This window comes from Manduca sexta, chromosome 12, assembly GCF_014839805.1.
Source record: "Manduca sexta isolate Smith_Timp_Sample1 chromosome 12, JHU_Msex_v1.0, whole genome shotgun sequence".
NCBI lineage: Eukaryota > Metazoa > Arthropoda > Insecta > Lepidoptera > Sphingidae > Manduca > Manduca sexta.
This window is the reverse complement of record NC_051126.1, coordinates 2,763,745-2,791,301: the sequence shown is the minus strand read 5'-3', so window position 1 is coordinate 2,791,301 and position 27,557 is coordinate 2,763,745. Positions and strand designations below refer to the sequence as shown.

The window sequence follows — 27,557 nt, the reverse complement described above, 5'->3', positions numbered from 1 at the left end:
AAGTATTGTATGTACATTGATGTTTTGATTTTCATGGTAGATCGAGTAACCATCACATAAGCGCAGAAATTTGGTATGACAACCTTCCCTTGTCCGCTCTATATTATCTTAGAACTCATTGATATAAATAAATTATATTTAAAAATCTTTTTGAGCTTCCACACCCTCGTTTACGAGAGGCCTAATAATCTAGAGATTCAGATTCTAGACTAACACAGTGGTAATAAATTCTGTCGTTTTCAACGTCAGTTTATTAAATTAATGTACTACCTTTCTCTTCGAACTTAGACCGTACAAGCGACTCCTCGTGAACGCGTTAATTTCCAACGATATTAATTGAAAGAATCCTTAGAAACGGAGCTGCTATTATTTTAATTAACTATTAAAGTAAACGTAGAATTTAATTTCATAACAGAAGTTTTAATTATATCGCACTTTTTTCCAACTATTAATTTAGTATTGTTCTATTTAAGAGCTAACTTTTTTTTAGCGAAACTTGTTTTTTTCCGGAGCACACTTCCATTTATGCAATTCGGGGAAATTGTAATCAATATGTTTACCCATGATTTCGGTAATTGTGTCAAACCGCTCTTTGCCAGAGTCTGCATTTCGGTAATAATAACTCGGGTATCTTCTAGTCACGAGTGAAAAGGTATCTTCTAGGCAAGCGTGTTTTACTTACCATCATCATTACTAACTACCAGGTGAGATAGTGGTCAAACGCAGATATGTAAAAAAAATCCAAATTCGTTGAATGGTTTAAACATCCAAACACTTCACAATCATTCACATTGATACATATTATAAAACATAGTCCCCTTTTCTGTCTGTCGGTATGTTATCAATTTACTCAAAGTCTACTAAACGGATTTTTACTAAATTTGGTATGGAAATAGTTTAAGACCCTGGGAAGGTTATTTTATATCCTGGGAAAATATAAAGTGGAACTTTTATCCCGAAAAACGCCTTCACGCGGGCAAAGCCGAAAGCAAAAGATAGTTTACAATGTAAATGAGATTTCTAGATAAGTTTTAACAACAATTTCTATTGTCTTTGGATTTCGATAATAGCTTTCATTTGATTGTTTTACACATCATCTTTAAATGAAAGTGATGTTTAAACGATTATAAATTCATCATCTACGCCTTCACTTTTGTTATAATTTACCGAAAATGATTGATGTAAATTGCGAAATTTAATTATGTCTGACTGAACGGCTGTAACGCCGCGTAGACGACACGCGTGGTGAGAATGATAGCGATTAAATATGGAACATTGATGAAAGAGAGACATCTGATTGGAATGTAAGAGAAGTTTGCAGTAGCGATTAAGAATAAAATATTGTTATTGGTAAAAGAGAGAAATCTGATTGGAAAAGTTTGAATTTATCAATAATAATATGAATACAGAAAGAAGTAGAAACGACGATAGAACCTGTTTAGACAAACCTCGTCTACTTATAGAAACGTGCCATCATAATAAGCGACTAGTACTAGTAATAGTATGGTTATATACCTAAAGTTAAAATCACTTACGAATGATTTCCGCTAAATTAGTGTTAGATGGTGGTATATTTGCAGATGGTAGCATATATTTTGTATCCGCCCGGATAACGACCACCGTACACAAGTATTAAAACTCGCCATATTGGCTCATGTAAGTGTGTCGCATTCCGGGATCAGCCTGTGTATATCCGGTTCCAACAGGCCGGCATATTTGTGTCGACTCAGCAATCATCTCTCGTCAGTCGAGATTATTGGATCCCACCCCACTTACTAGTTGTAGCGGGGCACTTTACCATGGTCGTTTAAAAACGCAAATTCTAGAGCAAAAACCGCTCGCAGTAACGCTGCGCAAAATCACGCCAAATCTGCGCAGCACCAATTAGTGGAGCTTAACACTAATCCGAACGGAACAAGCTGAAAATAACTATAACACCGTGTGAGTAAGCAAACACCCGTGCGAGGATTAGACAACGTTCGCGTATTTATTTTAATTAGCGCTCAGATCGCTTATTTGTTCTTATGGGATTACTCTTCGCTTTTTCGTTAGGGATTATGGTGCTTCAGATAAAGATGTGAACGAAGTTTGGATGATTAACTTAGTTACAGTTCCTGTGTATATATTTTATATACGTGCGCAGCATAGTGATCCCACTACTCCTGATGGTAAATGGAGTGGGGTCGAAAAGAATGTCGACTGACGAGAGATGATTATCCCTCGGCTGTCGACACAATTATGCCGGCCTGTCGGAATCGGATATACATAGGCTGATCCCGGGACGCGAGTCGCGACACACTTGCGTGCGCCACTATGATGGGTGATGGTGATGTTCTTGTGGGTCTCAATTAATTGGTAACAATATTTGGAATATAGTTCATAGATTTTTTTATTAACCTGCGAATGAGCATATAGGTCCTGATATCATTAACATCCACCAAACCAGAAATTCCCGAATACTTACAGAATATGCGTCGGCGAATAGTGATTCCGGAAGAGAAGGTGTTAGGGCTAGTAGGAATGTCACTCATCGTTCGAAATGGAACAGCAAGTTATTGTTTTGTTTCTAAGCAGTATTATTTCTATGATATCTCAAATCTTGACCGTTCCATTCTCTGATTGTCTAGAAGAAATCACGGAATGTGATAAGACTGCAAATTGTATTATTGTGTTAATTTTATTGACACAAAAATACAATTGGCGAATAGGATGACTCCCGGCCGACTGCTGCGACATCATAGAGTTGGTTCTGTTGCTCTGCTCCGGGAGACAGGAGCTAGTGTATCGAATTCCGTTGGACCTGAAAACATTAATTGCTTTCGTTGTAACGATTCTAGTTATTTTTACGATTCAAAATTATTATAGATACTAGGTACGGTTGCGTCACTCAGAAATAGTAAGGACGATTTACTTTATTTCCTATTTCAGATCAAATAAATAAAGAAGCACACGTAGAGCTTATTATATTTAGAAGTGATGAATTTCATCATGCGATTAGCTAATATGGATATCAGGTGTAATTCATCCTATTATGTTCTATTTATGTTTGTACTTTCCCCTATGTACAATAAAGTGTAATAAGTTAAAAAATATATATGTATGTCTTTTACTACTTGTTCACGGCTGTAATACTCTAATAGGCGGACAGGTAAAATACCTTCTACAATATGTTACAATATAGCACTCAATCATCGAAAACCCAGTTACAAAGCCAACTGAGTGCACACTCGGATACTTTAAAATCTAAGCCGTCTCTCCGCTGACCTAAAATTTAATTTACCGCCCGGAATCCCCCGTTTAGCCATATCTTGAAATCCTCATGATTTACTCGAAGAAGCTGAAATTTTGCCAACTAGCTTTTATCTGGAGGATGCGTGACTTCTATTGCTTTTATAAATTATTTTATGGTTATTCAAATTGTTATTTATTGTGCTATTAAGTGGGTAGTTCGAGTAGTTATTGCAATTGTATATTTTTTGTTGAGTGGTATATCTAAATTGACTTCTTCATCATCTATCGTTGTTTAATTTTTGTAATTATCAGATTACGTAGAATATAAATATTTTGAATCCTCATTCATTTAAGATTTATTCTATTACCAACAACCAATTCAACGATCATTTTACATAAGAAGCGGCGATAGCCTAGTTGGGTGTGGGACGGACTGCCAAGACGAATGTCCGCAGGTTCAAATCCCAAGGGCACACACCTCTGACTTTTCTAAAATCATGTGTGTATTCTTTGTGAATTTATCGTTCGCTTTAACGTTCATCGTTAAATCGGAAAACATTGTGAGGAAACTTGCACATCTGGGAAGTTCTCTATAGGAATTTCGAAAGTGTGTGAAGTCTACCAATCCGAACTAGGCCAGCGTGGTGGACTAAGGCCTAATCCCTCTCAGTAGTAGAGGAGGCCCGTGCTCAGCAGTGGGCAAGTATGTAACACAGGGCTTATATTATTATCATATTAACTCATCGTAGCAGAGCCTGCTACTGATAACTCTCTTTCGTCGGTCAGCTCCATTTTATTAGACCCATATTATTATTAGATTTATATCCTACTGTATGCAGTACTAATAATGTTGCAGTTCGAAGAATGTTGTGTTAATAATAAAATACCAGCCCCATTTTATACTACTAGTAGTAAGATATTTTTTTATATATTTGTCCGAATAGCGACCAATACACAACGTGTTAAAAGGGATCAGCCTGTATATATCTGATTCCAACTGACCGACAGTCAACGGGTCATCATCTCTCGTCAGTCGACATTCTGTTGGACTCCACTCCACTTACCATAAGGTGCAGAGGGGTCACTTTGCCTTGCCCGTATAGAATATATACATATATTGTATATATACCCATTGCTCGGCTCGGGCCTTGTATACCTCTGAGAATGGAAGAACTAATAAGTACCCAATTATGTATCTTCAGTAAATATTTGTCGTCGTTCTTGTCGTTCTTATCCTTAGCAAATCGATTACCTAAATCATTATTGTCTAAATGTTTGAGACACAAAACTCGCCTTTATTAGTAAGAGATAAACGATAAGGTGTAGAGAATTTATTGCGCATTCCAGCCCATGAATATTCAGTAGAAAGCGAACACCTGGAACGGGGAACGTTTACAACAGGCGTTTATATGCGCGTTTACGAGGAACGTTGCTATGTTTAGAGCATTTTTTACGAGCGGACCGTATTGTCTGCCTGTGGGCCGAGGGAGGAGCGTTGGGTTTAAAGGATTTGTATTAGAAGCTGATTTTGTGTGGTCTTCTATGAGATAATAGAAAATATGTCTATATTATTTGTCTTAAATATTTCTATAGAACTTGAATGTTTGCTACTATAGTTTTTGAGTAAGTTTTTAAGCTAAACTCCAAAGATAACAACAATTTTGTGTTTGAAAGATATTTCATATTCTAATGTAGTTTTATATTAGTGAAAGAATTTTCAAAATCGGTTCAGTAGTTCAAAAGATTAGCCCCCTACTAAACTACAAACTTACAATTTTTTTTTGGTAGAGTTCCCTAAAAAATTAGAAACTCACAACTTTTTCGTCTATATAAGATTAGTATATATAATGACTACAAACAAGCGTAGTACCTTCATGGTCATTTGCTAGAATAATTATGATCCTGGAACGTAAAACGTTAGAACGAGTCCCTCTTAACGTTTTTGCATTGTGATTAACTAATCGAAGTAGGTAGCTTCCTACAATCAAGTTTGTGTAACTTAAATCCTTTTTAACCCACCTCTACCTCTCAAGACCTTCTCACAATCAAGTTTATGCAACTTAAATCCTTTTTTAACTCACCACTACCTCTCAAGGCCTTCTCACAATCAAGTTTATGCAACTTAAATCCTTTTTTAACCCACCTCTACCTCTCAAGACCTTCTCACAATCAAGTTTATGCAACTTAAATCCTTTTTTAACTCACCACTACCTCTCAAGACCGTCTCACAATCAAGTTTATGCAACTTAAATCCTTTTTTAACTCACCACTACCTCTCAAGGCCTTCTCACAATCAAGTTTATGCAACTTAAATCCTTTTTTAACTCACCACTACTCCTCAAGACCTTCTCACAATCAAGTTTACGCAACTTAAATTACTTTTTAACCCACCGCTACCACTCAAGACGTCACAATCAAGTTTCGATGCAACTTAAATCTTTTCTTCACCGCTACCTCTCAAGAATCGAACGGCAGACAACCGCCGTGAGTCATTATAACGGCGCTGGATCAGCAACATTAAATTTTGAACCTGTAGTAAATTCCCGCAGATTGTTTCTTGTATTTATTCTTTACCTTTCAGCGACTTATCTTTTCAGTGAATTTGAGACGAGAAGCTAATGTTGACAAATTACTTAAGTTATGTGCTGGTACTAAAATGGGACAGGTACACTGAATAATTAATTACTCATATATTTCTTAGTTTACTAAGTGAAGGTCCTCAACCATAATTTACGTCTTTCATTCAATGATCCCAAATCTTCGACCTGATCTGTAGAATAAACTAATAAATATTTTTTTTGAAGCATGTCAACAAACTGATTATTCCATTTTCGATGTAATGTTTATTTATTTAGTTATTTAAATACAAATAAGTTTTTAACTCCTTGATTTAATAATTTTGCCGTTGCTGTTATCGGAACGAGGTATTAGCCCTCATTCATACAAAATAAGAATAATTAAGCGATAAGTTCTCTTTATTGTACGCGCACTCTACGGAGGTCTAATTAAAATGGTTCTATAGATTTTAATTGTAGTAAGCCTTTAGCGTTCTCAAAACAGTTTGTGTATGTTGAACAATTGTTTGTAATTGTACGGAAGCGTTATTGTTTTAAATTGTTTGTTTGAAGGATTTTCAATTTGTAATATTTTAGTTGGAGAACAATGTTTACAATTCTAAGTGTAAGTTGAGACTCGAATTCACTATTCAAAAGTTATAATTAATGTTTGCTCGCGTTTCTATTCACGTGAAAATATTATGTCTTAAAATATTCTATATGTTAATATATAACAGATATTGTCTGTATGTATTACATCAAGCATGACTTTTGTTCGTTACCATTTTAATTTTAAAATAAGTACCCACATACAGAATTCATCCATGTCATTCTGTTGTTCAAAATTAATGGTCATAAAGAAACTTGTCAAATATATAGTCAGCCGCAAATTAGCTGGATAAATAAAAAAAATCAAATCGCCTTTAAAGTAGTCTTTATGAACAATCGTTTTATATTAAAATAAACTTTGTAACAGCGTGTAGGCTGTCGCCACTGTAGAAGAACAGATGGTTTTGCGTTCTCCTATGAAAGGGAAAAATTTCCATTCAGGCAGTTGTTACTTATGATTGGCCGAGATCCGCCAACAGTTCCTATTCAGAGGTGATATATACTGCACGACGCGCAAAATCTGCTTCCGCTACTCAGAATTACCTATCGCCATCTAGCGTGATTGCTGTGCGTTATCACTACAATAATGTCAATTCACATTGATCCTCTCGCAGTTCCAGTAATGTTAACAAGATGGCGGTGTATACGAATTGTACCGCCACAACTTAATAAAGTCAACCTTATTTTAGATAAAGAAAACAGAATATTTTGATCAAAGTTAATAATATGTAGAATAATTTTGAAGTTGATCAGCTACGTGGCTGATTGTAAAATGTAATAAAACTTGTTAAATATGGCAGTTCTAATTAATAAACAAGGCACCTATCATCATTATTATGCTCATGTTATCAAAAAGTTAACACGCCAACCTAGTTTTAGCAAAACAAGCAACTAATCTAGAACCTATATCTCATTAGTATAGTGCCAGTACGTAATTTGGTTGCCGCGCGCATGCAACAAGAGGAAATTAATCCCACTGACGATAAATTGTTGGCGCAAATTTTACTAAATGCGAATATGTTTATATTAAATATCTAGCTTATGTCTTGAGCGATAAAATCTAAATTTGGATTTAACTTTTAAATATAGAACTTGGCTTATAAGATGAGATATATTGTGAATTGTTAATATTCCTAAAATATTATGTATTTATGGAAAAAAATAAAAAGATAATAACTAGGTCATTTTATATGTCGCATCTTTAGAAATACAATAACGCAAGTGTAAGAAACCGTTAAATTGACTTTATAATCCATAACATTTGTAAAGTGACAAACTATTTGGTAATTACAGGAAAGTCGATGTTGCATTAGATAATTTGTACAAATGTATAAACATTGTTTAGATTCCGTCAATATTAACTCTACAACCAGTTCGGAAAGCAGTTCTCACCAGAGAAGAACGGGCAAGAAATTCTGCATATACAAGGTCATTTTGACATTGCGTTTCTAAATTAAACCACATACCTATCTACTTGCAAATAACACTTTACAATAAGTTACTTGAGTCGTAGATGTAAAATAAAAAGTGTAAGTTTCGAACAAAATAAATATTAATAAAAAGTAATTTTAATGCGTCCTAATGTCACCACTACTACTCTAAGAGAATTCGTCGCAGCGAAAAATTCATACTTTCAGTCAGAAATACACTCACGCATGCGCCATATTCGCATTGAACTACAAAATGTTCAACAAAACAGAAAACTAAAACCAGGATTTTTGGTGAAATATTCGTTATTAATGGATGATTTTTGGCACAATGTCGGCAAAGGTGAAGACGAGTATATGGTTTCATTTAGTAATACAATGTTAGAATGACCCTGTATAGATACGTCATTTTAATGCGAATGAATTCCTAACCGAATTTCGGCCACGGTGGCCAATGTTAAGGGAGATCAGTCAGGTATGCAGGTGATATTATAATGCACAAGAGATCAAGCGTAAGACCAACGACTTTACTTCCTTTCAGAGGCACGGGGGTATCATCACACCATCCAATTCCTGATTCCGTGTTGCGACTAAGTACTTTTTATGATGGAAAAACGCCGTCACGATAATTGTCCGACCCGGGATTCGAACTCAGGACCTCAGCGCGATAGGCGTAGTCGTACCACGTACGCATTACAACTACGCCGCCGAGACAATAATAGAAGTCTAGAAAATTATAAGTATCATGAAATTCATGCAAATAGGTCGAATATTCGTTAAGAGACCGTACGTATCCTTTTGAATTTATAATTTGGACGCGTACGTTTCCTTTGCTACTTACTTTGTAAAGTTTATATCAATCGATAGATCTATTAACACTGAACTTTGTTTTCCTTTATCGAATATTTCATGGGAATGTAACCATTTGTTCCTCGCTCGTACAAATTTAATGCTAACTTGTTAAATAAATCGATTTAAATATCAGAATTTGTCTTATGTATCACATTGTTAGATTAAGTGATGTGATATTTTTATATATAAACCTAAATATAATAATATCAGCCCTGTATTATATACTTGCCCACTGTTGAGCACGGGCCTCCTCTACTACTGAGAGGGATTAGACCTTAGTCCACCACGCTGGCCTAGTGCGGATTGGTAGACTTCACATCCTCGAAAATTCCTATAGAGAATTTCTCAGGTATGCAGGTTTCCTTACGATGTTTTCCTTCACCGTTAAAGCAAGCGTTAATTCACAAAGAATACACACATATTTTATTTTAGAAAAGTCAGGTGTGTGCCTTTGAGATTTGAACCTGTGGACATTCGTCTCGGCAGTCCGTTCCACAACCGACTAGGCTATCGCCGCTTATATAAACCTGAATTTTTGAGAAAATCGATTACAGAAAGACAGAAAAAGGGACTTAGTTTTATAACATTTATAGATTCACTCGTAACGTGTACGCAATAACATACGCCATACGAGTACGTCTATATGTGATACTGATTTTCGCCATTTACTATTCTCACATTACTAACACATGTACTGTGTACATTATCTTGTTTATGCAAATTACGCGTGCAAACACACCGCCTGTGTGTTATATACACGCTATATTAAACCGCAATGAGGGACGGCAGAGTAATATTTATAGTGTTGAATTATGGTAGCAAAAACGACGGAGATCGTGTAAGAGACTTATGTTACTGTTTCTTATGAGTCACATAAAATATCACGCATTTATCCCCGAAGGGGTATGCAGAGGCGCAACCAAGGCACCCACTTTTCGCCAAGTGTGTTCCGTCCCATGATGTGATAGGGGGCGAGCCTATCGCCATATCGGGCACGAATTCCAGACTCCGGGCTGATACTGAGCAGAAAAACCCAAATATCACTTTGCCCGACTCGGGATTCGAACCCAGGACCTCAGAGCGCTGTCGTACCGCGCATGCAGTACAACTACGCCACCGAGGCAGTCTTATAAGGCCTTTGACGTAATTAAAGATTTTATAAATTATACTAATATTATAAATGCGAAAGTTTTTGAGGATGCATGTATGGATGTATGTTTGTTCCTCTTCCACGAAAAAACTGCTGAACGGATCTGGATAAAACTTTACAGTAATATTGGTTATACATCAGAATAATCCATAGGGTATAATTTATAATTATTGTGTAATTTGGTTATAATATAACGATACATATCGAGTCAGTCGGAAAAAAAAAATATTCCAGAAAACTCCTTGACGCGGGCGAAACCGCGAGCAAAAGCTAGTAATATTATAAGGTTTAAATGACAAAGCGGTTGCTGTTTCTTTTGTGTCTGAGTTTGACATAATATGAGTTTTTATTAATAATATCATAAGGTTGATATTGAAGTACGATGGTTAATAAGTAAAATTGACTCGACAATTCCTTTATACAATTTGCAATAAGAGTTTATAAGTGTTGATAATTATTTGCCGATATTAATCTGCTGATGCTTGGATATTTGTATCGGCCTGTATAACCACCATACACAAGATGTAAAACCCGCCATAGAGACCCACGTTATGAGTCGCTTTCTGGAACCAGGCTGTGTATATCTGGATTCGAACAGGCCGGCATAATTATGTCGACTGGCGAGGGTTAGCGCTCTCTACCTATTAATAGACCTCATTCCTCTTAGCATCAGGTGTAGTATCACTTTGTCGTGTTCCTATAAAAAGAATAATAAATAAATAAAAAATATCTGACGCATTGCAGAAAATATTTAAATTGTTACGTTTAACATTGAAAACAAATACTGTCTATGAAAACGATTTTTTACGAACATTTACTGAGTTTCAAACTACATTCAAATTTTTCATTCGACCTCGAATAAGCACAGAACTTAGTTAAAGATAATCTAATATTCTGAACACAATAAAATTATCAAAATTGTAACTCGTAAAATAAAATTTCAACAGCCAGTCAATTACTTTGAGAAAATTCCAAAAATCGTACAGCCGTAACTGTCCGCATTTGAAATTCGTCTGAAGTCTCCAATTATCCCCATTGCTATTCATGGCTCTGGAGCTGCGTTCTGTTTTTATTGCGAGACGTTTTCTACCCTAATTCCACATTCTAACGATCTATCGATTGGACGCCGCGAATGAGTAGTCACTTTGGATTTTCTGACGGGAAATATCCATTTTGGGGTAAATTGAAACGTGTTTTTCACCATGTTTAACATTTTAACGGTCTGGTGGTAGGTTTTTTCTGATTGCTTTGAATGATGAGACGAGTTTGCCATTCGCCTGAAGGTAAGCGATAAGACCGTCCATAAACAGTAGAAACACCATCCAATATCATACCGCTGCGTTGGCCATTCTGAGACATGAGATGTAGTTTTATAGTGTCCAGTAGTTACACTGGCTACAATGTCCTTTAAACCAGAACACCTAAAGTGGGTCTTTTATATGTGAGAGTCCGCCTGAAGAACATTATAGCCAGTGTAACTACTGGACATAGTAACACTTAATATCTCATGTCTCAGGATGGCGAGCGCAGTAGAATACCAAACAATACTTTATAATTCAAGGCATTGGATGGTGTTTCTACTGTTTACAGGCGATCGTATCGCTCACCATCAGGCGAAGTGTAAGCTCGTCTCGTCATTCAAAGCAATAAAAAAGTCTGTTCATTGGATATTAGAAATAATTGGTTTGTTAACAACTTCTTGTTACGTATGTGTTTGACATTGATAAATTAACAAGCTGCCTAAAGAAACACAAGTCACTATTCGCAATAAGGTGTTTATTTTTGCTCTATTTTATAATTAACTAGCATTTGCCTGTGGATCTGCCCGCGTGATATAGTTTTCCCGGGAAAAGAAGTAGTCTACAGCATTCAAGAGTAATATAGCTTCGTATTAGTGTAATTAAAATGGTTCTCGTATTTTTCGAGATTAGTGCATTCAAACAGACAAACTCTTCAGCTTTATACATTACTATAGATTTAGACTATTAAGATTGCCTCGGTGGTGGGAAAACCGTGGGAATGGTCAACGGTCGTGATCTCCTCCGATGGATTTGCACGGTGACGGAGCACTGACGCAGCCAGGAGATGTGGCACCGTGAGAACTGTTAATTATAGCAAACGGTGATTTATTGCACTACCAGCCAGCCAAAATCAACTGACGTGATTCACAGGGAAACTGGAAAATTTGTGGAGATGGTAACATTGAAACAAAAATTTTGTTGAATTATTGCTTCTACGTTAAAGGTGATAGAAGCAAGTCATTATTTCTAAACATTAATCAATTATAACATGGAAGGATCGTTAAACATATCTTGCAAGCATCACTATGCACATGGTTTCTTTTGCGTGCACGTACGACTGTCACTCTGAGGTCTAGAGTTCGGGGGGCAAAGTGATATTGGTTCTATTGAACCCCACTCCACTTACCATCAGGTGCAGTGGGGATACTGCTACACTCGTAAAAAATAGTTTCTTAGTATCAGCTCTGAGTCTGAAATTATTGCCGATATGTCGATAATCTCGCCTCTAATCACATCATGGGACGGAATATCCATGGCGAGAAATGGGAGCTCCAGTTTGACATCTGCCTGCCCAGAAAGAGATAAAAGGCAAGAAAATTTTATGTATAATGATGATAAATATTATAGTCAATACTTTTATATCAATTCTAAATATAAAAAAGAAATAGTACGTTTCAACTTTACTAGTGCTCATATTTAAGTTGTCTTTTACATGTAAAAGTGAAAAGTAATAAAACCTTACAATAACAAATTCCGACAAAAAGTCTGAAGGTTCCATCGGATTAGATCACGTAGCTAAAGTAAAAAAAAACTTGCGAAGAAGTAAAAGTAATCCAAATAGCATTGAAAACAAAGTCCATCGCACAACTTGCCCCATCACGTTTACATAATGCGATCTGAAAGCTTTTAATTGACTTCGACTTTGAAACGGTTTTTCGATTGAGTTTCAAAGTTAGGATTACTAGATTAGGTCTAGACTAATTAAGACACTAACAAAACCTATTTATAATGTTCTCGTTATTCTGGCAGAAATATAGAAAACAAGAAGTTTTGTTATTTAAGTTAGTAATTGGATTCGATATTTCGTTCGTTGTATTTTTCCGTCGCTATATTTGTGAATGTCATAATTGTTCTTTTAAGTTTGCTGTTGATAACCAATTGTACTTAATTAATGTTATTTAGATCCATCAGGTGTAGTTTAGGCAAGTGATGAGTCAGCAAAAATAATTTTCATAATTAGAAATGATCCTACTAAAACAGCATAACTTTTAAAAACAAACGTTCAATAACAACCAGTAAATTTTAAATTTCGAACAGCAATTCTCAAATGTCAAAATATATCAAACGTCACTATAAAATTTAAAAAATGCTATAACTTTTTAAATTCGAAATAGGAACAATAAAATATGGATAAAATAAAACCGCCCGCCAGGATCACAGGTGCGATTCGAAAACAAAGTACGTACGGAAATATGCAGAACCGCTTACACGCTCGTGAAATATGGTATCGGTTTATAGATTTTAAACGCTGTCAGTGTGATTTCTTTTACGAGTTTTTTTGAATGTAGATGGCGTTGTTACTAACGCCTACTTTAAAAAACCTCGTACATCATTTTTTTTTTAAATAGTTTTGCAAGTTAAAAGACTGAGGTTTTTGATGGGACAATAGTTAAACCTTTTGCCATTTCAAGGGTGCAGTGTATCATACCTTGATTTCTCCAGTTACATTCGGTTCTATCTAATAGGAAAAAACCAGTATGACTTTCTTTAAGCTGAGGATCGAACATGAGATCACGGTATTCATACTACGTTATAAAACTACGCCAAGGCATTAAAATAAAACTATTTCTCGGATTTTATCGCGGTTTTAATATTATAGTTTTTTCCCGTCGTTTCGAAGCCTTTGCCACTTTCGTGGTCACAGGGGGACTAAGGTGTTGTCCATCCATCAAAATATAGGAAATCATTATACGCCAAGGCAGTTTCCAAGTACGTATAGCTTACATAAAATAGGCTCTCGTCTATGCATTTGATGGAGTAAACAGTAAAAATGTGAATCTCTGATGTATTAGTGATTGGTTTGGTTTACAAAATGTTATAAGAGACAATCCTTTGGTATATCGGCCACAAATCCTATACCGAGCAAGTAACATATTCATTTCAAAAAGGAAACGAATAGTTGACTCTATACGCAGATTTACACAGAGTATATTTTATTTCTATATGTTTCATGTTGACGGAAGCGAGAGTAGTCCTTTATTTGTACAAATTCTTTCATGCTGACGGACACGTAAGTTATATCTAGTGATAATTTAATATATGTTTGAAACCAAGATTCAATTTTATGTATGTCTAAAAGAGGTCTTAATGTTCCTGGAAATTATTTTTCATTAAGTTTCGTTCTAAATACTGAAATTATAAAGGAGTTATTTAATTAATTAGTAAGATTGTAACATATATTTGTAAATAGTTGAACTAAAGAACGCAGAATATTACATTTCCTCAATGAAATTCTATCACTAAAAATTGTTAGAAGTATTCAGAATTAGAAAATTTATAACATTTTACTGGTTCAAATTAATTATTTCATTTCATTTAAAAAAAAACACCTCATTCATCTAAAGGCAGCGTCCTTGGTCTGAGAACAGGGAAGTTCGCTCTCGGTTTTCTTGTCTGTCAAAAATTTGTGTTTTAACTCGGCTGTTTAATTTTTATATTTTAAAAACAACCTTAATATCTACAGTTAAACGGTTTAGTCACTGTAGCCAGTGTAACTACGGGACTTAATAAGACTTAACGATTCATGTCAAAGGATGGCGAGCGCAGTGGAATACCAAACAATACTTTTTAATTTAAGGTGTTGGATTGTGTTTCTACTGTTTATGGGTGGTTGCATTGCTTACCTTAAGCTGAACGGCAAGCTCGTCTCGACATTCAAAGTAATAAATAAAGTCCTTCAGATAACAAAAAATATGCGCCCCCTCCATTACACCATGGATATATCAGTGTTTTTGTGGAGTCTACCATCAGGTGAGTGATTCGTACATTTAAAAAAAGCAAACCACACAGTTACTCTATGAAAATAAGTTATGGCTTGTGGTCATAACTCTGTTTTTAAGGATTTAGGAACAATAATAAAATTAAATCAATTTGTACAAAATATATTTTTATTCGTGATAACATTTCGTGATGACAACCGCTAATAAATCATTTAGATACCAAATAATTGATTAACTGCCGTTTTTGATAAACAATCCCAATCTCAATCTTCAATCCTATCCCGATAATGAACCAATCAAAATAACTTATTTGTAATCATGTCAAAATACTTTTGCTCTGATTGGTCCATTTTAGATCGAAAAAAGCGATTGGGATCGTTTATTGAGAACGGCGGATAGGGATACACAAATTAATTACAAATTTATTAAACTACTGGCAGTAGGGGGCAGCATTTTGTTTAACTTTTTCCGATCAATAAAACATGCAAATCTCTAGAACAGTACATTATATTATTATTGTAAAGAAGATAAAGAAGCAAGACTGTATAGTTGATACGTTTTTATCATAATAAACATGTTATTTAGTTTATATTTATAGTTAATGATACTGATATTTTTATACTTGCACGAAAAAATGTACCTGATGGTATGTTGAGTGGGGTCCAATGTAATGTTGACTGTCGAGAGATTACCCCTTAGCAGTCGATACAATTATGCCGGCCAATTGGAATTGGTTATACACTGGCTGATCCCGGCACGCGAAACATTTACGTGGGCCACTATGGCGGGTTTTAACACCTTGTGTACGGTGGTTGCTATCCGGGCGGATATAAAATATATTCTACTATCAGTATAGCTGTTGTGTTAATTATTTTTTAATGAATGCTGAACCATTGAATGGTGTGCATTTAAGTTTTTTAATATTGTTACATACTATTGGAGTTTGTTATAATGTAACAACTATTAGATGTCCTAATAATAAACAAATAAATAAATTGATGATAAACAAAATTGGATGCTACGGAGACGTATTTAAATCAATCAATGACGAAATCAATCAATCAATTTATTTATTTTGCCAATATGGGTACATTATTATATGGCCTCTTTTATAACATAGTCTTGCCATATTTAGTACTAAAAGATACACAAAGAAAGAAATGTAAATAAATAATAGTGTGGTAAAAAGTTTTGGTGTGCAACGGACAACGAAGTACGTGTCATGGGTATTGGCCATGCGCATTTGTTAATGAGTTGTAATGACGTATTTACCTCCATAGAATTAGACAGGAAATGATAATGCATGATAAAAATATTACCGACAATCCATAGTATCTTAGATTTTTTAAGTAACCAAGAAAAAACTAAAATCAGTATTGCAAGAAGTAGAAAATGCATTATGTTTTTATCATGGTTTTAGAACAAATACATGGGTTTTTTGATCGGAAATAGTTGTTTTGTGATATAAAACACGATCGTTACTTGGAAAAAGTAAATTAATATATTTGATATTTTAATGGAAATAAATATCAAAATTACTTATCCCTAATGGTATGCCAACGGGTTTTCTTGACCAGCATTCAGAAAAGTGTAAATCCAAATAAGCTAGTAACTAACTGTGCAAAGTATTGTCTTATTGACTGACTAAAGTTTTCCTTTACATTAAAAAAAATGGATATAATTTTTCATTGACCGATTTCATTACTCTCTTTTTTGGCTAAATTTCTATATTTTTCCACCAATAAGTGCAGTAAGAGTCTCTAGGGAGTTTTATTAGTACACTAAAACATGGAATAAAAAGAAATGTCTATTTCGTCTTGCCAAGAAAGATTTTAGTCACCCAACAGTCAAACTAAATTATTGCAAAATACAACTAATCAGCTAAAGTGAATTAATTATATTTAACCAAAAACATCAAAGATTTCTTGGAGCATGAAAATAAAATTTTGCCTCAAATCAATATCCAAGAAATCGTTGAGCATTATTCAATTAACGACCTTATCGACTATTTATTTACATGACAACATGGAATGTTTCTTTAGTCTTAAGGAATAGGAGTTAAATCGCCAAAATCTTTAGAGCGTTGGGTTTCTAACTAATGACCACTAAAAGTATTGAAAATAAGGCCTAAAATCAAATGACAATCTATATTTGTCAATTAGTGTTACAATTTAGTAATTATCAGTCATAAAAGGAAAATCCAGATACGCAGCACAATTTAAATTATCGTTGATAAGTTGAATTTAAGTGAGAGACAAGTATTTGTGAACCATTAACTTTAAAGAAATTGGCGAAATTTTTAAACAAGCCAGACAATAATGTCTTTGACTTTTAAATCAAGGTCTTAAATTAGAGCTTACGTAGAAATGTCAATATCATTTACATATGATTTCGATATCGAAGCTTACAGATGAGAATTAGAACACGAGACTTCATCTCGTCATCGCCATGTTTAAAAAATTACAACTCTTAAACTATTTGATAATGACTTATCTGTTAGGCTATTATCACCTTCACCCTAACCTATGATTCGTTTGAAGCGTCCTATTACGTAGGATTTTGGTATAAATGGGGTATATACATTTATTACAAACAATTTCTTGAGCGCCTTCGAACATACCGTTTGCCCTTTGAAAACATCGAAAAACGTGCCAAAATTACAACACGGCAGATCACTCGTCTTAAAATTACACTACATTATGGTCGTTTAAAAAAGGAGGAAAATTATTCTAGACTGTTATCGTCTTCTACAAATTGACAGGAAGGTAACACATGTGTACCTAAATGATTACCTACAACATGAGCTTATCATCCCAATAACAACACAACGGGCCTTCAATAATCAACAAAGGTGGGCGCAGGCGCTCAATATAGCGTCTGTCAATGCAGACTCCAGTCCATCGGGAGATCCCTGGATGTGGATCGCGAGTGCAGCGACGGCGGCGCGTGGGGCGCGCCGCGGGCCGCGTGTCAGTAGTCCAACGACTCCTCGTCTGGAGACCGCTTGCGGCAGCACAGGCGCCAGGCAGCACCGAGAGCACACGCACCTAAAGCTATTGCCAGCCCTGCTCCCAACGCTGGGGCTGTCCAATCGCCGCTCCCAGTACTGCGTGCTCTAGCACACAGTTCTGGAGACTCGTCATTCAATTGTCCCAAAGGAATTCCACCTAATGCATCTAAATATCCGAGTCGGCGCAAACTGTCTTCTGAATATGCTTCTTTAGCCCTCTTTTCTTCTGCAGTCCAGAATTTTCTTTCGGATGTCGTTACGTTTGGACAATTGACGACTCCATTGCAGATTAATCTTGCAGGAATGCATAGGGCTTCATCTCCAGGACATATAAAGTCGCACCCCTGACCGGAATCTGATTTTGTTACTCCATCAGTCAAACGTGACGTCATCAAAGAACCATCAGAGTTTTTAGGCAAATGGTACAAACCCGTCCAAGCAATTTTGAAGGCAGCTCGTGCGGGTGATGCGCTACCAATGAACACAATTCGAATTGACCTAGTCTTATCTTTCTCTATTACTAAGGGATCATCTAAAGACTCAAATCCTAGCTCTCCAGCCGATAAAATAGGCAGCTTTTCAGTTTCTGAAACATTACCACCACAAACAGAAAGATAAGGTTCTATTCTGCCAGGCAAGTAAATCTGGATGTTCCCATCTTCACAATGTCTGGAAGCAAATTTGATGCTGTCGAAATGAAGCCAAATATCCCTCTTTTCCTCCACCTCTAAATCCCAGATGCATTGAATCCTCTTGGGTGGTTCGGTGTATCCCAGTGCTTCTAAATGTGGATACACGATTTCTCCATCAGAAGCAGCTATCAGGACTGCTGGTCCGCAAAGCGGGCCGTGAACAAATTCATACCTTGCTTCGAAGAGAGGCGACGGATTCTTGAAGTACGACGCTGCAGCATGAGCATTATCAACAATTAACTGGAGATTTAAAGTTTCTCCAGAAGAGACCACTCGATATGGTCTCGCCCTTGACACTGTGTTGGCATGTTTGGCGCATAAACATGATCCCAGAGACCTTTGAACAGCTAAATGCAATGGGAGTGGTGTGGTGCTGATGCCTAATGTGTTGTTTATTGTTTTTCCACCAGGCACTGGCTCCCAGATGATGAGTTTGTCGGCTCTGTCTTCGTAACAATTTTGACAGGACACTGGTGTGTACGGGTGTTCCTGTAACAATGACAAGGTTTAATATTGAAACTTAGAAAAAGTTGTGTGGTATATTAATTTGTATTCTATATCGATAAGACCTGGTGTATAAAATTCTTTGATACTACAAAATAGAGAAAAAAAATACCTTTATTTCCTGTCTATGAAATTACGTGTCATAAAGACTGTTTTACTGGTAGAATTAATATAGTATTTGAAATGATCTTTTTGTAAATAATTATAATCTGGGAAATACAATTGTTTTTATAAATAAATATTTCATTATAACAAAAAAAAATAATTATTTGTTATAAAAGAGATATAATAAATTATAAACATAATCCTCACCTTAAAGTTAACACTCAGAATTGTCAGTATAACTCTGGCATAAATCCTCTTGTCGGTCACAAATCTGTACAGGCAATGGACATCTTCCCCTGGTGGTGCTTGTTTATACACCAAGGTATTGAGAGGAGACCGCAGCCGACCAGCTCTCTGCTTCCAGGATGCTATGACTTCATCACAAGCCGTTCCTGCTACCGGCTCTCCGAAGCGAGTGTTGTTGAAAAAGTCGTAATGGGCCCAGTAATATAGAGACGATCTACAAGAAAAATGGATGTTTAGAATATTGTAATGGGATTGTGGCGGTCTCTTTGTCGCTACAAAATTACGAAACGACTAAAGGTATTCTAAATTCCAGAAAAAATATATGACTTGATGGTTAAATATATTATCTTCTAGTTTCAATACTTCGTAGGTAAAAAAAATAATTCGGTCTATATTAAATACAAGATCTGCGAGTGGAACTGCATAACATAGTTCCTTTTATCTTATACAACAAGCCCTACTGTTTAATTCAAAGATCTTAATCTTGTAATATTTAGAATACAAGCTATGATGCCGGGACATTGTGGGTTGAGATAGCAATGTGTCGTTTGAAAGCCAATACGGTCTACCGAGTGTAGTTTACGAATATGTCAACAAGACTACACTAATACTAGTTAATAAATATTGCTCCTGTTTCTTAGGCTCTCTAGCTTAAGAAATACAAAAACAGTTATGATAATGATAAACGTATATGACGTTTCGTCACCGATTCTCTTTCTTAAGTTTCATATATATTTGTCGCTGTGTACAGTAAAAAATAGGACGGTCGCTATGCTACTAGTAATTACATTTAGCTACGGCGCGACAAAATTCTTAGATTCGTTACATTTCTAAGATTTTATTACATTTCTAAGAATCCTGTCGCGCCATAAATAATTGATTCGCAATTCAAATGATAATAACAAGAATTCTGACTTTCCTTAAACCTTCAATATATGGATAATACACAATAATCTTTGGAGGGTTTCCTTGAAATATATGAACTTGTTTTTATGAAAACTAACTTAACTCTTCTCTCTTTGAATAAAATAATTTTGATACGTTACTGAATTGTTTCGTAGAACAATTAAACATTTTTAGGTATAATATACTAACCCGCTATAACTGCCCGTCTTGCTCTCAAATCTGACGAACATAGCGTTTCCTGTAGACACAAAGTCGTGTTTCTCCATCGGTCTACTGAAAGTGTCACAGAAAGTCTTGATGATGCGCGCGTCGTCAGGCCTCGGCGCGTCATACAGCGTGAGGGATTCGCCGCAGTCACCAGTCCAAGGAACTATCGGGGATTCTATCCGGTTGATTCGGAAGCTATAAAAGAAATGCTGCTATTGGAATATTTGGGATTTGGTTTCTAGAGATAGTGTACAAGAGGATTTAATGCTGTACGCATCTTTGCCCAACAACCTTTAAGTGATCCAGAAAATAATGAAGTAAGTGCAATAACGTATACAATTGAACGAGGTTTTAACACGTCAAACTAAGATTTCTTTACAAGCCAGTCAGTCTGACTCCAACCATTCCGTATGATCCGACCCAGATAAATTACAATAAGTTACAAATCTCAAATAATCCAACTAGTTCTTATTATAACAAAAACTACTTTACACAAAAGTTTTACAAAGCTGCGCTGCCGCAGTAGTATTTCTTTAACGGAAACTCCGACCAACTTTACCCTAACTACACTACTGTTACAAACATTTGTGGAACGCACATTTCCTATCTTTACGAGCTTGTCATATCTCGTTTTCTATTCGAACGTTGCGCATTCTTCCCGATCCAAGTATTCTGCGATGTTTGATATGGTTGTTATCTTCCTTTAAAATCTTTGTTATTCTAAATAGCTGTACAGGTTGGGGGATTATTTATTCTTGGCTTAATAGTTAATCTTGGAGTAATTAGTCTAGCAAATAGTCAAATGAAATAAATCGTCTCATTGTCTGGCCTTTTTAATGTTAGAATTATTATTCACATTGGATTACCATTTAATAATCTTTGTATAAGTATGGCTAAACATAGAATTTACATGAAAAATTCCTGGATAAAACTTAACTTTTAGTAACGGTTAAAGCAATCGACAACACAATTAAAAAATCTGCCAATCAGAAAATCTCCTCCTTTTAAATAAGTTGTCAAAAAATCTAACTTTCAGACTAGCAGTCTATCTTTTATTAGTTATAGATTATCCTTACAACATAATATATAACAGAAACTTACCTAGGAAAATAAAGCCTCACAACTTGACCAGGGAATCCTTGCATAAGATATGTACACGATGTATGAGGCGGATACCAATGAGCCACTGAGAGGAATATGCCCTCGGTGTCTCCAGACTTCTTAAGAGATTCAGCAGTGAGAAGCCAGTCGCAAGTGCCGACTCTTGACCCTGGGGCTTCCACGTGTCCAGGCCAGTTACCAACGTTGAAGTGGAAACCGGTGTTTAACAGAGGACCTGGGTGTAAGAAGATTAGTTAAATGAGCTAGATTTTTTTATGTTTTAGCGTAAGATGCTCTAAAATTTTCCAAGGGAACCCTATCACCCATTAAGCCCTCATCTAGGCCATTTTATTCAGCAAAGTACTTAGTGAAATTTGTATTCTAGGAGAAATTTATTTATTTCATAAGATAGTATGTACCACACTGAGCTTTCGTGAAATTTGTGTCAAAGGAAATCATTGAGCTATATTTAAATGAATACTCGAAATGATTTGCCTCAATATTTGATCCATTCGACATAGTTCCACCGATATTTCCACGAATCGAACTCGGGGTATGATTTAAGTTACTTTTGCCTTTGCGAAACGTTATTACAATTAATTGCGGTGCCATTTTCAATTTCATGGAAATTGTTGCATTTCTCAAAACGAACCAATTAGTCACGTCGATGTTTGTTTTGGAGTTAGTAAAATATTTGCAATTAGGTTATACTATTCAATAGAGCTTTCCTGGCAATTTACTCCATAAATTAATTTCGTTTAATTCTAACCATTATTATTTAATAAAGACCTATAAGTGCCCAGGTAGAGGCACCTTGACAAGTCCTGAAGCTTCGTAATAATTAAGGGCATTTCGGCTTCATAAATTATTCTATTCATTTCCTTAAATACCCAAACTCTGTTCTCGTATGAAATAATCACTTAACAGGTAGTATTTTAAGTTTTACTTGGACTTTTTCTTTATCTTTTCCATGATAGGAGTGGCGTGCAGAAGCTTTAGACACGTTGCAATGTTTCCATTCTATTCTCTTTCATAGACTCTTTTATTGTCTATTCGTTCTCTTTAACCTCGTGCATTATGATTACCATGATGTGTCATTCTCAAGTATATATTTTTATTACCCTTAGCAATTTTAGGACGGCGTCTTATCCAAGGCCCCAGATAGAATATCAACTAACGACTGATAACCTCTCACCGCCTTATCGAAGGCTCTGGATAGAGTATTGACTATCGAATAATTACCTCTCACCAGTCGACATAAAGTCAGAACTAACCTGCAGGCGAACTGACGAACTCCACGAACAGGTCCTGCGACGTCCCGATGATTGAGTAGGGGAACTTGCCCATCCCGCAGAATGTTCCTATAACAGCTGCCGATTCGTCTTTGCCGTCGTAGATCCTTATGTAGTCGTAGGGACAGTTTTCGGAACCTGCAACCGATTTAAGTGAGTAATTTTGTCTTAAAACAAAGCTAAATATTAGAACGTCATTTTTACGACCTAACTTGACCAGTCTTTAGGATTTGAAATTTCACTTATTTGTTTTTTTTTTAACTTCTGAGTACTTTAATTTCTTTCAATAAAAATAATTTATGATCGTCTATTTCAAGTAAATATATCATTAATCGGCCACATTTTTAATAATAAATGTTAAAACACGTAAATAAACAAGGTCAGTAAAGTAAATTACTATTATATTGGAACTTTAATTTTCGTAGCTTTTTAATATCTCAGCCACTATATTGTTTTAACAAAGTAAACTACTGAGTCATAGCTATAACCTACTTAATACAAGAACCAATATTATAATAAACTAGCTGTGCCCGCGGCTTCCTCCGCGTGGTAATCAATCTGGCACAAAGTTTTTCCCGAGTAAATCGCGACCCACGAGATTTTTGACAACCACGCGACCTCTTCAACAGTAATCGTTGTATTTCAGTCAATTTAAATAAAACCGTAATTTACTAATAACATAAACCTTCCTCAAGAATTTCGCTATTTAGTAAAAACTGTACAAAAATCGGATCAGTAGATTTTGAGAAAATCGATCATATACAGACAGCTTTTGAGGACTTATATAAACATGACGTTATGACGAATTCTTACCAAGTTTAATTTAGATAGATTTTTTACATCGAAGTTTAATAGAGGTCATGAAATTAATAACGTTATAATTTATATAAAGGTTATTGCGAGGTTGCAATTTTATATAATATCCAGGAGATTTAATGTTCTATTGGATATAATTTATGGCCACTATAAATTTCTGCTCTATATTGCTTTTTGTATTAAAATAAGGGACATTATTTATGGTTCATATCACGCGATAGTCAGGAGTTTGACGGGAATATCTGTGCAATATATTTTTTTTGCGATCACAGCAAGGTGCCCTTACTGCATCTAATGGTATGTGGAGTATAAACCTCGGGGGAGGCTGGGGACAGTACGTCATAACGCTGCCTACAATTTCACCCGGAGCTGCTGGAAACTCAGTCCTGCATCTTGAATTAAATCATGGGGGGGGGGGACGTATCAAATAGCGGAAACTCGCCCTCCCTTGACACTGTGCGAACCACACTTGCTAGCCGCCAGAGTTATTTTGCAGATTGTATACTAGCTGGCGGCAGTTTACAAAAACTATAGACACAATTTGTTAAATTATTACGAGAAAAAAAAAGTGGTGTGTGGAGTGGGTAATAGAACGCATGTTCGGAACGCCAAATCTAGTACTTAGTATATATATGTATGTATATATATGTATCGATTATATATATATATATATATATATCGATAATCGATATATATCGATGAGTAATATTAACACTTTATTATTGACATAATACAAGCTTCTCTTTATTTTATAGGTATTTTCTTTTACATTTTTACATATACATTTAAAAAAAAACATGCATATAAAAATATAAAAAATAATTATGTGCTTCCGATGGCGAAGCTCAAGACCCAGGCCACTGGCGGTTAGGGATTCAAAGTGAGGAATCTTCTCACAATGCGCGCCGTGTCCTAAGCTGTATGGTATTATTAAGTAGAGATAGTACTATACATGCGTACCTGAAGTAATGGGCCTCATGGGGCATGTCATAATGTTCTCACATCTCTGTCCGTCGATGTTGAACTCCTCATTTTCGATATACAATTTGATGTATGGCAGTCGAGTGTTGAGGTGATATCTGCAACAAAAGAAATCGTATAATATCAGCTTTGTATTATATACTGTTCCATTGCTGGGCACGGGCTTATTCTACTATAAGGTTTAGGCCTTAGTCCACCACGCTGGCTTAGTGCTGATTGGTAGACTTCTCACACCCTCAAAATTACTGCAGAGAACTTTTCATGTATGCAGGTTTCTTCACGATGTTTTCCTTTACCATAAGCAATAATGCACGAACAATACTAACATCATTTTTGAAAAGTCAGAAGTGTGTGCCCTTTAGATCTAGCGGCGATAGCCTAGTTGGTGGTGGAATAGACTGCCGAGACGAATGTCCGCGGGATCAAAATCCGAGGGCACACAAAGTAGTTATTAGGAGCTGAATATGAAATTATGATGATGGAGGTCGAAAAATATATTCTTACTGCAATCTCAATTGACTGTGAGACTGAGACTGAGTACCCTCAGTAATAGTACCCTCAATAATACAACAATATAATACTACCCTAATACTACCGTATTAGGGTAGTATTATATTGTTGTATTATACAATTTTGATACTAATATTTTGCGATGTATATGATGAATTAGAAGACACTATAAGTCAATACGATCAGTTCTGGAATATTTCTAGATAACATTTATAATAATGCCTGAGGAATTTTTATTTCAGCAATTTCATCAATCATTGCAATGTCTGTCAAACACCAAAGCCTCTTAAAATCCAAGGGTCTATTAAATGTGCATCAGTGTAATGAACAACCCTTCCATAATGAGAAAGGCTTGACCCAGAAGTCAACATGACCCTAATAAAATCAAAACCCAGGGTCTGCACGATACGTCCTAATATTTGTACACCTTAACCTCTTCGCCATTTTGGGACATCAATTGATGTCAGGTCTGTATTCAGTATTGTCATGGGAGAGTATGAATTTTGAAGCATCTGGTTAGATAAACAATATTTCCATATATGGAAGAAATGGTGCAACGCGTTCGTATATCATTCGTTGAGTTTTTTTTCGTTCTAATATTCATAGTGCATATCGTTCTTGGGTGATAACGGGCATCTGGCGAAGATTATTATAATTGACTAACTTTTGCCTGCGGCTCCGATGTGTGAAGAAGTAAAAAAGTGACCGATAGCACTCACGAGTAATATAGCTTCCCTACGCAATAGTGAAAAAATGTTCCAAATCGGTTTAATAGTTTCTGAAATTAGCGCGTTCAAGTAAACAAACTCTTGAGCTTTATGTAGTAGTTTAGTTTAAGTTAAAACCTAACCCCGTTGTTCATAGACGTTATTTATTTAAGGACGGAGCATTGCTGTGATAACAAGTCTGTTTCTCAGCTTTGTTTATGTTTTACAGCTTGCTGTTTGTTCAGCTTTGTTTATCTGACAGCCAACTAGATTCAAGTTGTATCTCAATATTAGCCAATCACAACGGCCCTATGTCTACGCACTGCGAAGGCTGCCATGCCGTCAGCACTGAGAAGTAGACTTGTTATCACAGCAATGCTTCGTCCTTAGATAAATAACGTCTCTGAATAAGGGAGTAAGTCTTTTATATACTAGCATGACAAAATTACTCTACACCACGAGGTGGGAAGTGGAGTAGCGTTCAGATAGAGTATCGACAAACGAGCGATGATTATCCACCGCCAGTCGACACAATTATGCCGACCTGTTTGATTGATTGACTGGCTGTCCCGAAACGTGTCACACATACGTAGACCATTATGGCCGATTTTACAGGTTGTGTACGTTAGTCGCTATCGGGACGGATACAAATATCATTCCACCAGCACTTCGTTACCAATATAAAACAAAAAATTAATATGTACTTACATTTCTGCCTTGTACAGGAACAGTTTTATAAATAAACTACAATTAATCATCTACCACGCAGATAAATTCGGGGGGTCGACCCCCCAACCCTGTCAATGACCCTGCACACCTTTCTCACAAGAATAATAGCGACAAACAGTGCTCTGTACTTAGCCAAACAAACACATCCGTCGTTGCGACCCGCGAGCCTTTGTGTATCATTAAGTATTCCCGAACGTAGCCAAGTTTGATCAAAATGAATAGTTTTAGCTAGTTATTTGTGGCCCGTATCGATTTATTACTTTGGCTTTGTATTGTTAAAGGCTTTTAATAATATCAGCATAATATATACTGTCCCACTGCTGAGCACGGGCGTCCTCTACTACTAAGAGGGATTAGGCCTTAGTCCACCACGCTGACCTAGTGCGGGTTGGTTGACTTCACATACTCTCAAAATTCCCTTTAAGAACTTCTCAGGTGTGCAAGTTTCCTCGCGATGTTTTGCTTCACCGTTAAAGCATGTGATAATTCACAAAGAATACACACATAATTTAACTAAGTTAGTGGTGTGTGCCTTTGGGTTTTTAACCCGTGGACATTTGTCTCGGCAGTCCGTTCCACACCCAACTAGGCTATCGCTGGCTTCAAAAAAGGCTCTTGCGGCTTATAATTTTAAGCATAATATTTCATTGTGTTTTTATATTACTTTAGTAATGTGTTAACTATAATTTTTATAACTAACGTCACATAATAATATTTGAACGTAGTAAGAAGCAATATAGTATTCTTAAAGTTCTATCTAAGTAACTAAGTAGGTAACTTCTACAAAAATATAAGAAGTTGTTCATAGATTTTTCACTAATTATTTACAATCTCTTAGCGCAACATATTTTACACCAATTACTTATGAAACACCCGTACTGGTTATTCACAGACTGACGTTTTTATT

At 35.8% G+C, this 27,557-nt stretch overlaps 1 protein-coding gene across 2 annotated transcripts in view; it reads right to left on the bottom strand.

Annotated features, from left to right (window-relative positions):
- Window positions 1-16,788: 16,788 nt before the first annotated feature.
- The window catches only part of LOC115444837, a 102,759-nt gene continuing 91,990 nt past the window's right edge, over window positions 16,789-27,557 (bottom strand). For both annotated transcript variants that reach the window (XM_037437883.1, XM_037437885.1), the window contains 6 exons: window positions 24,684-24,802; window positions 22,890-23,045; window positions 21,616-21,850; window positions 20,497-20,709; window positions 19,363-19,615; window positions 16,789-19,035 (listed from right to left, as the gene is read on the bottom strand). In XM_037437883.1, the coding sequence (XP_037293780.1) occupies window positions 17,815-19,035; window positions 19,363-19,615; window positions 20,497-20,709; window positions 21,616-21,850; window positions 22,890-23,045; window positions 24,684-24,802 (2,197 nt within the window). In that variant the 3' untranslated portion in view covers window positions 16,789-17,814. The remainder of the gene's footprint in view (window positions 19,036-19,362; window positions 19,616-20,496; window positions 20,710-21,615; window positions 21,851-22,889; window positions 23,046-24,683; window positions 24,803-27,557) is intronic.